Here is a 14,526-nt window from a genome sequence, read left to right as displayed (position 1 = left end):
CACTCCTGAAGGTTGGGCCCTGCCTAGCATCATTCGCGACGCGGAGACGGAAAGACTCGATGAGCTCACCCAGGAGGACACCACGGTCAGTGGTCCTGGGGCTCCAAAGGGAGTGTTGGGCGTTGGAATCTGCCGCCACCAGAACGCGGCGACCCCTGAGACAGCTGAGAACCTTTTCAAGCTGCCTCAGGTGGATTTCTATGTCGTCGGAGTACTGAAAATAACTGGAGAGGACGAAGCAGGATCCACAGGAGACGCGGGCTTCAGCACAAACGCAATGTGCATTACTTAATTGGGACACGTAAGCAATCTCCACGATGGAGTTGCACGCAACGACGGCCGCCCACGGTCGTTCCGTTGAGCTCGCGGCAATACGCATTCCGAGTCCTAGGCCGCGGATGGCCCAGGTGTTCGCCTCACGAATGGCATACGGCTCTTGGAGCAACAATATGTCCAGACGCTCTTTGCGAATTAGCTGGAAGACCTCCCCGGTTACTGCAATTGAGCGGCACATGTTCAATTGCAGTATTCTAACGTCGCGTTGCGCGCCTGGTCCCTCGATCGCGGTGGTCCGGGGAGGATGACCTATTGGACCGGGGCGTACCGGTGAGCCTCCAGTCGCGACGCGATGACTATCGATCCTACTTAAACTAACGTGGCACTCGCGAACCCTACCTAATAATTGAGTGGACTCACCGGTTGATGTTCTTGAAGATCCAGGCGTTGGCTGGCTCGGCTGTGCAGTCAACTCCTCTTCCTCTGCGACGTCCTCGTGGACAGGCCGAAGACTGGAACCTTTCCCTCGTCGGGAGGGCAGTACCCCGGCGCACGGCGGGCGACGACGAACCCTTGAGGGCACCACCCTCCTTGGGTCCCTCGATGTAGTCACCTGAGATGTTGTTCTGGCATGCTGGGAGGCGATGCGCAGACTTCGCCGCACGACGGACGCATTATTGTGCCCCCCCCCGGAGATCCGATTGGGGGCAGCTTAGACTCCGGAATGAATTTGCAATAGTGCTCTGCCATGGTTGAAGTTTAGACGAGACGGTCGCCGGCCGTGCAAAAAGGCAAGAGCTGAAAAGCTGAAAAGTAAAAGGAAAAGAATAAATAAGAGGATTAAGGATAAGATGGGGCGGTTGCCCGCGGCACCGAGCTGGGTAGCTCGGGACGCTGGGCACCGTCCCTGGGAGGGGGCCTTCCTGTTCCCGCCGAGCTGGGTAGCTCGGATCGGGGCCCGGTGGAGGCGCTGAGGGAGTGCTCCTCCTCGACTCCCCCCGAAAGAGGAGCAGAGAGGGTGCAGACCCACAGAAAGGGGGAACCCACCCATTAAACCCGACCCACCCCGCGAACCGTCCCTTTCCCGAGGGATATCCACCCGCTCCCCCTCAGACCCAGCACCACGTGTGGCGTCCCGTTTTCGCCGGCCTCCACCGTTGCGGGAGGTTCCGACTACTAACGCGTGGCTGGAACTACTTGCGAGAACCGTAGAGTCCACGTCCTTCACACTGCGAAGCAGCCTGTCCCCCCCAACCCCCCCCCCCCCGCGTGGAAACACCCCACCACCAACCGATTTTGCCCTCCACCACGTGGAACCACCTCTCCACCACGTGGAACTTCCCCTCCACCAGCCGATTTCTCCCTCCCTCGCGTCTCGCGAAGTCCGGCCCACCCCACCGTGACCCAATCCGCGACCCTCCTCCGCCGAACCCCCCGGTAGGTAGGTCTCCGCCCGCCGATTTTGCCCTCCACCACGTGGAACCACCTCTCCACCACGTGGAACCACCTCACCACCACGTGGAACCACCTCACCACCACGTGGAACCACCTCACCACCACGTGGAACCACCTCTCCACCACGTGGAACCACCCCTCCACCAGCCGATTTCGCCCTCCCTCGTGTCTCCCGAATGACCGCAACCCCTCCCCAACACCCCCGAACCCCCCTGGAGGACTCCCGAACGATTCCTCCCGCAGCCCCTCCGAAAGTCTCCCAAACGGTGCGACCCCTTTCCCAAAACTTCCCAAATATTTGGGAGTCCGGCCCACCCCACCTCCACCTAATCCGCGACCCTCCCCCTCCGAAACCCCCCCTCGGGGCACAGGGCTCACCCTGCACCCGTAACCCCCCTTTGGTGTAATTATTGAGACCCCCCAAAAGGGGGATCCCAATCCTCACACCAAGTTCGACTCAGGGTCCGCGGGGTCGTCACACCCCGTGTGTTAGGGCGGTTTTACCCGCCATTACACCCCCTGCGGGAATCGACAACGGACACCCAGACCAACTCCCAGCGGAGTAAATTTCGTCATTCTGAAAATGACGGAGGCGGACGGAATGTTCGGATTTAAACCCGAAGATGGAGGGCAGTCAGCCTCGTCGGCCAAATTCGGTTGACCTCGGGTCACCGGCGACTGGCTGACCCACTCATCACCTCAGGCTTAATTTTCGCATGGAAAGAACCACTCGCCAAAAGTGTCCAGTAAATTATTGTTTCCGCGGTCAAACCAATATATATAAAAATTCCATAATTTCTGTTCGCTTAGATTACACAGTATATCTGTTCAAATCCATCATTTAATTGACAAAATAATTACCACGTTTCATAATAAAAGGACAAAAATCCAAATTTGCTATCAATTACTCTCCCTGAAATAATCCCGCTCCCAACCACTTCTAAACGGAAAACCAAATGGCAAACAGAGTTATACGATCTTTTGTTTGATAAGCAAGGAAACAAAACTCAATATTTAAAAATTTTAGAAAACGGAGAAATAAATTTAACTAATATGTCCAGTGTTTTAGGTGGCGCAGGATTTAATGCTCCAAAATCTCTTAAACCGTCATATAATCGTTGGTTTGATAAGGAAGGAAATAGCACACAATATTGGAAAACTAGAAAAAAAAGGGATGAATCTAGCTAATATGTCCAGTATTTTGAATGGAGCAGGAACTAAAGCTCCTAAGCTTTTAAAGAATTATAGAATACTTTGTTCAAAATCTCGCGGTCAAAATGTAAATAACCACAACCAAACACTTTTGACCACCGTAACAAGAGGTGGCGATCTGTTTCGGGATCGCTACGGTAGTCAGTACATCATCGTAAATCAACTGGTTCGGACAAGTCATCTAAATCAAACGGAACCTCAACCGGAAACCCGTCCGGAAACTCAACACTAACTTATTCGGGAATATCAACCGGCAATTCAACGTACAGTCCACTAAAGAATTGAATATCGAAGAGTTTTGTTATCGGAGTGCATGTGAGTGTATATATTTATAAATAAAACAGGAATTTTAACGAAACCACGTGTGGACAATTATCTACCTTCCCGAAGTTCCCCACTCACTATCCCTACCGGCCCAACCATCATTTCGGAACCTTATTATTTAAACACACTTTTTTTAATGAACAAGGAAATAAAGAACAGCATTTAAAGCATTTTATTAAGGGAAAATAAGCGGAAATAAGTTTTATGATGCCTAGTTTATTCGGCATATTAGGTGGAGCAGGAGCTAAAGCTAAAGATGCTTTTGAAAATTTGCATAATGTTTGTTTTGATGATGAGGGAGAAAGAACAGGACTTTTACATGATTCCTATGATGCAGCTTTCAGGCCAAGTAACTTATCCTCTATATAATGTGGAACAGGAATACGTGCTTCCTCTATTTTAGAAATATTGCATAGTGTTTGTTTTGATGACGAAGGAAACAGAACAGAACTTTTATATGATTTTTATAACGCAGATTTTAGGCCAGGTGATTTATCCAGCATGTGGAGCGCGGCAGCGGATAGTTGAGAAAAATGTCATGATTTTTGTTTCATAGGAGAAGCAAAAGGGTATTTGAGTAATTTCTTAAAAGAAGGTTTTATGCCGGAAAACTTATCCGAGATATTGGATGGAGCAGGAGCTAATATTTGTTCTGCTTGACAAGATTTTCATGATTTTTGTGTTGATGAGGCCGGAAACAGAAGGCAGCCTTTAGATGATTTCTATCCGGCAAGTTTCAGACCGAGTGATTTATCCAGTATATTATCCATGGCAGTAAATAATGCCAGTTATATTTTAAGAAATTTTCATAGATTATGTTTTAATGAAGAAAATTATTTAATTCACTTCTTAGCCGAAGAGGAACTTTTTACCCTATGAAATTTATCTAGGGTGTTACATCGAGTAGGACTTAGAATTTGTCCTGCCTTGTCCTGATCGTGAAGTATGCTTCAGAATACAGAACCTCCTAAGCTAAATCCTTGTTAGTATTAAAAACCGCGTCAAGTACGTTTGTATTCAGAATCGTGGCTTCGTGAATAAGGCCTTATTTACGAAGCCAGATGATTATTTACTGCCATGGATAATATACGGGATAAATGACTCTGTCTAAAACTTGACTGATCGAAATCATCTAAAGGCTGCGTTCTGGTTCGTGCCTCATGAAAACTAATAACATGAAAATCTTTTAAAGCAGAACAAATATTAGCTCTTGCTCCATCCAATATCTCGGACAAGTTTTCCGGCATAAAACCTTCTTTTAAGAAATGACTCAAATACACTTTTGCTGCTCCTATGAAACAAAAATCGTGACATTTCTCTACACTACCCGCTGCTGCACCCGACGTGCTGGGTAAATCACCTGGCCAAAAACCTGCATTATAGATATCATCTAAAAGTTCTGTTCTTTTTCCTTCGTCATCAAAACAAACACTATACAATATTTCTAAAATAGAGGAAGCACGTATTCCTGTTCCACATAATATAGAGGATAAGTTACTTGGCCTGAAAGCTGCATCATCGGAATCATGTAAAAGTCCTGTTCTTTCTCCCTCGTCATCAAAACAAACATTATGCAAATTTTCAAAAGCATCTTTAGCTTTAGCTACTGCTCCACCTAAAATGCCAGATAAACTAGGCATCATAAAACTTTTTTCCCTGTCTTTTTCCTTAATAAAATGATTTCAATGCTGTTCTTTATTTCCCTGTTCATCAAAAAAAAGTATTATATAGTTCCTTCAAAGCTTAGGAGCTTTAGTTCCTGCTCCATTCAAAATACTGGACATATTAGCTAGTTTCGTCCCCTTTTTTTTAGTTTTCAAATATTGTGTGCTATTTCCTTGCATATCAAACCAACGATTATCTAACGCGTTAAGAGATTTCGGAGCATTAAATCCTGCGCCACCTAAAACACTCGACATATTAGTGAAATTTATTTCTTCTTTTCCCAAAATTTTTAAAGATTGTGTTTTGTTTCCTTGCTTATCAAACAAAAGATCGTATAACTCTGTAAAAGATTTAGGAGCATTAGATCCTGCTCCACCTAAAATACTAGACATATCAGCTAGGTTTATTTTTTTATTTTCTTCTACAATTTTTAAAAGTTGTTTTTTGTTTCCGTGCTTATCAAACCAAAGATCATATAACTCTTTAAATGGTCTACGAGCATTAGAACGTACTTGCAAGAATTATTGCCTTTCGGCAGGTTCTCAGTCACACACACACTTACTACCGCTTACTGTTAGGCAACGATCAAAACAAATCGATCGTTGCCATGGGTCTAACTGGCATCCCTATGGTTTCGGGGACACTTCCTGGACACAGCCCACTATTATCCTGGATAGGGTGATAGCCCCACCAAAGGTCACGTGGGACCGGAATTGCGAGCAATTTCATCGATCGCGCTACTCACCCGGTCAGTCGTTTCCGGATGGTTTCAATTGTAACCCGTGTGTTCAAGTGTACCGCTCTACTATACATTCGAACTCTTTCCAACATTCGACCCGCTCGTCAACGGTTTCTCCGGTATTGCTCATCTCGGGCCAATTAACTATTTCGACCGCTCAACTATTATTATTATAATACGCGGAACAGCTCATCAGTATTTTGTATTCAACATTGTGCAGTGACGGAGGTTTTTTATTGAATAAAAAGTGACTAGTGGTGCACCGCGCCGACTGTGCTTTTTTTTCTGGGGCTGCTCGCTCCTCACCCGCACGAGCTTCTCCGATCCAGGTCCCTCATTAAACACTACTCCATTCAAAATATTGGACGTCCGAGCTAGATTTACTCGATTGCCTTTTAGAGTTTGCAAATATGGGGTTTTATTTCCTTGCTTATCAAACCAAACATCATATAACTCTTTATAACCTTCAGAAGCTTGTGACCTTTGTTCTAAATATCTATTAATTAATTAGAGGTCGGGTCAAATATTAAATAAAAAGGGGGCAGAGGCTGTTACATTAAATATATTTTTATTTAATAATGATAATAGTATCTTACAATATTATGTCCAAATTATAATGAAAAGAAATACCGCCTGTTTCTTGAAATTCTCAGGGGAGGGGGGCAGGCAGGTCACTTGTCGGACCACTCTTTATATAATGCAAAAAAGGGGGTGGCTCTACATTTGTTAGAAAAAGAGGGAAGAATTTCGGGAACCAATGAATATCGATAGAATAGTAGAAACACTAGTAATAATAATAATCATAATAATACAAATAAAGAACGAAGTCTACATCCACCGTCAGAGGAATTCTGGGAAGTATCGTTGGGAGAAAAAATGCCGCTGGGTGAAGGGGGGAAAGAAAGGGTACTCACTCGGATGATGCCAATTCCCTGATTTTCTCGGGTTTCTTCCTCTCTTTTCTCAAGTGGGTGACTGCCCACCCTTTTCCTGATGTCAAATGGGGTCGATCCTACTCCTAAGTAGCCTCCCTCATAGCTCGGAAGATCCTGGGTCACTCACTATCTTCCGCGATCAATTTAACTATATATTTTTGAGAACGTACTAACTGCTAGGACAACTGAATGACGAGTGGCGATCAATTAGCCACTTGAGGATCTTTTCGAAGTATTCGGGGGTCCTCGGTCTGGATTCGTTCCTTTCCGGGGACGACACATCCGCATCCTTCTGATCCACCGATCGATGCTTGTGGGTATCTTCGGGGGCCGAGGGGCAGCGGGGAGACGCACTACGCAACGTACGTGTGCGCCCATTGTCTTGAGTCCGTGCGGCGAACAAGGGACTGCGGGGGGGGGGCGAGCTACGTCATCCACTCCTTCGCTGGTGAGTGAGCGTGGTGAGTAGGGGACTGCGGGAAGGAGAGGGACGTCCTACGTCATCCTATCCTCCAGTTACCCGATGATCGTCGCGCTGTCCGAGCGCGGCGAGTAGGGGATCGGGGGAGAGGGAAGGACTTATATGGGAAGGGGTTCTCCAACGATGAGCAAACGAGCGAATAAGTATATTAGTAGAATAGGGGGCGTGCGGGGGGGTGTCAAAATAACCTTTAAGGTTAGATTGCCTCGTCACAAGCTTTAGCTCCTGCTCCATTCAAAATACTGGACATATTAGTCACATTTATTTCTTTTCTTCTTAGAACTTCTAGATATTTTGTCCCTTCTTCTGTAATTAGAAAATCTAAAAACTGATTAAATGCAGGTGTTCCTTCTCTACCAACCACACTTTTAGTAAATTTTATTTCTTCGTTAGGCACATCCTGTCTAGGTTCATCTTGTACATCACTAGGAAATACTGAATCTTCATGACTAGTAACATTTACATCGATGCGCAACCTCTTTGGTACTGTACCCCTTTTGTCTGTGACAAAACGCCCCTGTTTTCTACTCCTTTTACGATTTTTCATACATGAACTCCTCGAATAACTACCTTGTTCATGTGAGGACGTTTCGGCATTTTCCAATGGTAATGTCATTTTTTTATGCCTAGGAGCACGACTTTTCAATAGAAAGATATTTTCATACTCTTTATCATTGAAATAATACTATAATCACTTTTATTTAATTAAAAATGACGAGCGTGAGAGCTTTCGTTTTGGGATGCGTTGGTCTACCAAAGGATCTGTGCGAACTTGTATGTTGGAGAAAGCATCTAATGTTTTCAGCTAAAGCGTTAAATGCAGAAAACAGGAACTCGGAGTGCGTGCTTACATATAGAAACTGTAAAAAAAATAACAGCTCCCTTCTCAAAAGTATAGGCTGAACTGTAGAGTAGAATGACCTAAATGGTTATAATTCTATATTCACAAGCCTGGCCTTACTTTTCACTTTAAATGGTAATGTATGGTGTTATATAAGATCAACACCTTTTTAGGCATAGACGTATCGAAAGATCGCTTTGATGTCTTTCTCTCATTTATAAGTCAAAAAGGGAAACGTGAAACTAGAAAAAGGAGTTCTAAAAATGATTATCATGGATTTCAAGGTCTGCTGGGTTTTTTACGAAAGTATAACGTAGAAGAAGTGAAGGCATGTATGGAATCTCTTGATTGCTGGAATGAAGCTTTAGCTGAATTTACACACAACGCTGGAAATTTTGATAGTATAGTAAATCTTTATTGCATAAAATCTTATGCAAGGAATAAACTTGTGCAACAAAAGAATGATCAACCTGATGTAGAAATTATTGCTGATTATGGCCAAAGGCAGGAACCAACTCGCTGGGCACCACCGCAACTGCTTGGCAAGACCATGCAATAAATATAAAATAAAAAGTAGAAATAACAATGTTAATTAATTGAGGTTCCGTTGGATGATTTGAGCCGGAAGGGATGGTGGGTGAGGAAGTTCGGGGAGTGCAATAAATGTGCACTAAATGTTGGATGATGAGCCAAGACGCATTGTATCTCGGTTGTAAGTCGGATGACACAACCCCACGCGTGCTTCCCGAGGCAGTTTCTCCGATGCCAATGATAGATAGCGATGATGACCTCCGTTTCAGATGCAGTTGGTTGACCAAGTGCTCAGATACCAATAACACTTCTGAGCCTTGGTCGATGAGGATCCTTGCTGGCCTTGAATATCCTTGGTGATTCAGGGTATTAACCCTTGCCGTTGCCAAGACCACCAATTGACTTCCCTGCTGACAGCTCTGTTGAGCTTCTAAAACGTTGCGTGTGTCCATCTGATTCACCTGTTGCGGTTCTAAATGATGTTGATCCCCGTGATGATCAACCTGTTGCTTTCCTAATTGTTGTTCATCTTTATGATGCATGGCTTTTACATGGGATTGGTGTCCGGTTTGCTTTTCCTCCGATTGTAGATGATCACCCGAATGTTGTTGCCTTGCCGGTAGACTATCCGATTGGTGGCACACTTCCGTTCGTCGAGAATCCCCATGGTTACTCGGAGAGGTCGTTGACCTCTTCCCTATTGGTGATGCGCCTCGTGTTTTGCGTTGGCGTGATGCTGGTCCCGATGATTCGTTGACAGGATCTTGTTTGATGCTCGCTCCTGTTCCCTTAATGATGTTGTCTCCTGTCAACGTACACAGCGGTTAAGGTAGCCATATTTGTTATGATCGATAATAAAATGCTACTTAACCGCTCGTGCTGGGTTCCGACGATGTGCTGGCCTTTGTTGAGGTTCCCGTTTGGCCACGCCTCTGTTCATGGATTGATGTGTGGTGTAGAGCATCACACCGACAACACTTCCTAGTGTTTTTGCACTTGCTTTCCCGATCAGGCCCCAAACATTTATCGCAAAATCCATGCTCTATCAGGAAGTGCCTCTTCTGGGCGGCATTCATCCCGAAGAACTTGGGACATTCTGGCCCAATCCAGGATCGCCCTCCGCAAGCCTGTCTTCTTCGTTGATGATCCCTTTAAGGCCTCTGAAGGTGGTCCTGTTGATGATCCCTGAAAGGCCTTTCCCGTGGGTCTGGGCCTTTCCGAGCTCTGGGACGAGCCCGTCTTCTCCCCCTCCCGTTCCATATTCTCCCAGGCCCTCGCTCTGGCCCTGCGGAACTCCAAGAAGCTCTCCAGCTTTGGGGAATCCGTCTAGTCACCGAACTTCAACTCCCACTCCTGCCTGGACTTGTGATCAAGCGCCTTCGTTATCTGGTGACTTTCCACTATGTCCCATGCGTCCGTTGGAGCCCCGAGATTCTTCAGTACCGTTAATGACTCGGTCTATGAATCCATGACTTAGGAGACTCTTTGATGACAGCTCCTTAACTTCCCTGGGGTTCATCAGCCGGTTGAGATACGCTGCCATAATCAGCCTCGGATTCTCGAAAGGGGCTACGAGTTTCTTCCACGCCGTTTTGTAATGGGCAGCTCCCGTTCCGATGTTAGTTATGAGCGCCGCCGCCGATACATTCAAGGCCTTCCTCAGTCTTATCATTTTGTCCATATCCGAGTAGCCCGGCTGGCTATGGACAAAGAAGACGAAAGCGTCATGGAAATTTCTCCATTCCGAGTAGATGCCGTGGAACTCCGGCACCTGCAGCCTTTTCAAGTGGCTGGTTGTGGCTCCCTACTGCTGGCCCGTCTCTCTTCACGGGAGGCTAGCCGTTCTGCGGCCTAGCTCCTCCATAACTCCATAGCCTTTTCATCGGCCCGATCCGCTTGGGCGAACATGTCCTCAACGAAGTAGGGGCGATCCATCACCTCTTCGCTGGCCTCCTCCATTAATTTCTCGTGGTAGACCGAGAATTTGGACCAGGTGTCCCCTACCACGGTGCGGCGTGATTGAAGTTCGTCGTAGCGAAGTACGCTTGCGTCTTCGCTCTCGGTGTATCGACAATTTCCCGTAACGATCTCATCCGAGTCAGCTGAATTCTCATTTTATTTTCCACGCTGCTTGGCCATGGTGTGATCGACCTCCTTGTCTTGATGGCAGGCTCCGATTCCGGTTCCCTGGAGGAGGCCTCCTCCGATGTATCTCCGGGCTTTTCCACGCATCCAGCTGAAGAGAGCGTTTTGTCGTGTTCCTCCATCATTCTTGCCAACAATGTAGATTCGTCCCGTTGCATTTGGATTTGTTGAATTTCCCTTTAATTGATTTAAATTTATTGAATTGAAATCCAAATGGGTGAGTTTCCCTCCTTTCTTATATTGGTAATGCGTTCACACGGGATGTAAATAGTCTAAGTGACTTACCGATCGGCGGAGGTAACTCTTTACCGACTGTGGGTGATACCGCCGATGTATTGTCACATCCACACTTCTCGACCGCACTACCCAAACGGCCTGGAAGGAAGAGAAATACGACTTTTGAAATTTGAATAAATTATTAGCAATCTAAACTACTACATACTTATTAAAACCATTATCAACCTTGATGTATAAATAATAAGATCATCGTCAATACTGGTAATAATCGAATAAATACTAAATACCAAATAATTAAGGAATTTCCAGTACTGATGAACTCAAAATTAATATTACTCACTACCTTATATTGTAAAAGTATGATTTCTAAACAGAAGAAAACTCAATCGAAAGAGTTACCATGGCAGAGGATAACAAGTAAATCAGTAGCCGGTTACCCACGGTGCGAATTATTGACGGGTTACCGACTGCACGAGTTATCGGCAGGTTACGAACAGTGGAATATTTACAACGCACGGTAAACCGACCTTCTTGTGGTGATCGACTGCTGCCTCGAGTTATCCTCCGTATGGAAAAAACTACAATAGAAATAGATAAATTAAGATTATAAATAAGATTCCAAGTAATAATAATTATAAACAATAAACCAATAATAAATAACTTCAAACAATAATTGTAAGTCAAGGGAAATTCCAGACCGGGGTCAATGCCCGCGTAAGCAAATTCAAATGCTGAATTGGGAAGAAAACACCGGATAAGGAATTTTCGCTGACAATCCAACAGGAGACAAAGTTAATATAAATAGTCCGAAAAATGTTCAATAAAGTCAGTTCTAATTCCAACTCCATACCGTGGATAGGACCTATTTGATTAGAGCAGAATATTGCTCGATCAATCCTACCCTTTAACCGATATAAAGTTTCGAGCAGAAGTTTGCTCAATCTTTATTCCTAAAATTATTCCCCCTACCTGGTTGTTTAGAGCAGAAGATTGCCCTTTCAATTCTATCCTGACTAAATATAGAGATTAGAGCAGAAGAGTGCTCAATCTTTAATATTATCCTAGACTACTCTCCTCCTATCACCCTAATGCCTAAAAAAACGAGACGTGCAGGAAGGAAGTACCAACTCCGGAAGTTAGCTGCGATTTATAGAAATCCCCGAAAAGTCGATTTAGATTCATTATTCTCCGATAAAAATTCAGTCCCGACCATAGTTAATTGTCACACCGTCAACATCGAAGTCACTAAGGATCATCAGGGAAATTTCCGATTGACCCAACCTTGTGGAACACATTCCGCACCTCAGCAGGAGACATTTGAAGCTGCATCACCTCCCCTGACTCAGGGATATTTCACCATCGAATACGTAGTTAAGCAGCAGCACATCCAAGCTCCAGCCAGCAGGGACCACCCATTATCCCGAATTTCTCCCTCTACGCAGAAGTTCCTGGCAGAATTAAAACAAAAACTCCAGCATCTAGAAAAATAAGGTAAGATTCAATTCATTCGTAACGAAAATTAATTGCATAAACGTAAGAGACAGAAATCCCTCAAACCTGTTGCGTTTGAAAAAGTAGCTAAATAATATTTTTACGCCCAAAAGAAAATTCGACGTAACAGTATTACCGACCGCCTGGTCGATCGACAGCGCGCTCGATGTTTGACTCGAGTGCCCGGTTTACCTGACCTTATGGCCTTTGTTCCCTCATTGAGATCCCGACGTAAACAAGGCCCGTGTTATCCACGTGGTAATCCCTCGTGAAATTTGGCCGTTGAGTTTCCCAATTTGCAGGCGTTGGAATGTGGTCCTGTTGTCCTCGGTGAGTCCCTGGGTTTCGTGATGTAGGCCGCGTAGTTCAAGCGTGCGGCCGGCATCCTTTTTCCAAGTCGAATTTTCCGCTGCACACTTCACAACACTTCACTCCCGAATCCGGCTCAAAGAACCAATGTTAATTAATTGAGGTTCCGAAGGATGATTTGGGCCGGATGGGATGGTGGGTGAGGAAGTTCGGGGAGTGTAATAAATGTGCACTAGATGTTGGATGATTAGCCGGGTTTATTTTAAAAGTTATACAGGGTGTCCCAGAATTGGACGTCCAGTCTTTAAACTTAAGTTGGGGGTGAAATTCTGGATCGAAAAGTCCTGAGCGACTTTTTGATCAGACGCACCCTCTTCAACTTATTCAGGGTTGAAGTTGGATGAATCAGGGACGTGGAATACCCGGTCGCACGACGGTGAGGAAAACATACGAGTGTGGTGGTGTCCCCACCATACCGTACTATTCCCCTGCGGCGGCAGAAAGAGATGACTGGTGGCGGTGGGAAAGAGGAAGGAGGGGGAAATGAAAAAAATGAACACCCAAACAAAAAAATCATCAGCGATTGATCATTTTTTTTCTCCTTCGCTGAAAGAAAAAATGAAAATCTCATACAGGGCCAATGGGGCTTTAGAAAATTGAATCGCCGGGTTTTTTTTCCAGCGCTGTAATTTTCAACGCTATTTTTTTCTCTTCTTGGATTAGATTAAGAGATGTAAGGGCCCTCAATCGATGGGGAATTTATTCCTCCATCGAATGCCCTTGGTTTCATCCCTTGGCATTAATTAGCGGAGGAGTAAATAATTTTTATGCAGCGGGCGGGTGTTCATTTTTTTCATTCCCACTCCTCCCCTCCTTTTACCCACCACCGCCAGTCATCTCTTTCTGCCGCCGCAGGGGAGTAGTACGGTCTGGGGGGACACTACCCCACTCTCATGTTTTCCTCGCGGTCGTGCGAGCGGTTATCCCACGCTCCTGATTCGTCCAACTTCAACCCTGAATAAGTTGAAGAGGGTGCGTCTGATCAAAAAGTCGCTCAGGACTTTTCGATCCAGAATTTCACCCCCAACTTAAGTTTAAAGTCTGGACGTTCAATTCAGGGACACCCTGTATATGAGCTGTTTCTTTCTTCCGCTAGGGAAACAACTTCCTGTTTTACCAACAGTTACATTAAAAGAATACAAGTTTCGCGCTAGCGTTTAAAAAGGTGATTCATTTAAAGTTTGAAGTTGATAAATTTCTCCAAAATTACAGAAAATCTCGAAATTTAGGGGAACTAAGAAAATTATCAGTATGCTCATTTCAGCTAAGAATTAGAAATCATCGGAAAGCCGGAAAAGTAGGAAAACCTGAAAAATCGAAAATATACTCGTTTTATTAGAGAATTTTACCAGGGACGTGATTCGATGGTCGGAAAATCGTTAAAAATTTTGCGAAAGCCGGAAATGTAGGAAAACCCGAAAAATCAGAAATATACTCAATTTAGTAGAGAATTTCACTAGGGACGTGAATCGACGCTCGAAAATTCGGATGGTCGGAAAAAATATATAAGCTACGATTGTAGCTTTAAAAAAATCTACATTTTTATTTTTGATTATAGATTTGTCTTGAAAATGGATGCGGTTTTATATGAAGAATTTGATTTAACGATGTCCAATGATCGCGATCTTAGCACAAAAAAATACAAAACTACTTGTGATGCAGTATTGACAAGAAATGTAAATAGATTTAAATCAAAATTGTTCATTTCACACTTTAGTTGCCATAGACCTATTGTTTCAGGTTTAGAATTTGATGAAAATGTTGATAATGATGATGTAAGAGTTGTTTAAATTCTGGATGAGAATTGATAAATTTTGTATTTACT

General features: G+C 44.7%; 1 protein-coding gene across 1 annotated transcript; it reads right to left on the bottom strand.

Moving 5' to 3' along the window:
- Positions 1 to 1,116: 1,116 nt before the first annotated feature.
- LOC135171766 (PE-PGRS family protein PE_PGRS16-like) lies at positions 1,117 to 2,242 on the bottom strand. The gene is made up of 4 exons (XM_064138339.1): positions 2,213 to 2,242; positions 1,847 to 2,110; positions 1,324 to 1,804; positions 1,117 to 1,268 (listed from the first exon to the last, which is right to left on the bottom strand). The coding sequence occupies exons 1-4, from the start codon at positions 2,240 to 2,242 to the stop codon at positions 1,117 to 1,119; spliced, it is 927 nt and encodes a 308-aa protein (XP_063994409.1).
- Positions 2,243 to 14,526: the final 12,284 nt, after the last annotated feature.

Source organism: Diachasmimorpha longicaudata, unplaced genomic scaffold (genome assembly GCF_034640455.1).
Source record: "Diachasmimorpha longicaudata isolate KC_UGA_2023 unplaced genomic scaffold, iyDiaLong2 ctg00000101.1, whole genome shotgun sequence".
In the NCBI taxonomy this organism is placed as follows: Eukaryota; Metazoa; Arthropoda; class Insecta; order Hymenoptera; family Braconidae; genus Diachasmimorpha; species Diachasmimorpha longicaudata.
The sequence above is the reverse complement of the archived record's forward strand: the minus strand, read 5'-3'. Positions and strand labels throughout refer to the sequence as shown.

Coding starts and splice junctions, on each gene's coding strand:
- LOC135171766 (XM_064138339.1), bottom strand. CDS start 2,242: ATGGCGGGTAAAACCGCCCTAACACACGGG. Junction 2,111..2,212: donor AAACCGCCCTAACACACGGG/GTGTGACGACCC, acceptor TTACGGGTGCAG/GGTGAGCCCTGTGCCCCGAG. Junction 1,269..1,323: donor GGGTGGGTCGGGTTTAATGG/GTGGGTTCCCCC, acceptor TTTCGGGGGGAG/TCGAGGAGGAGCACTCCCTC.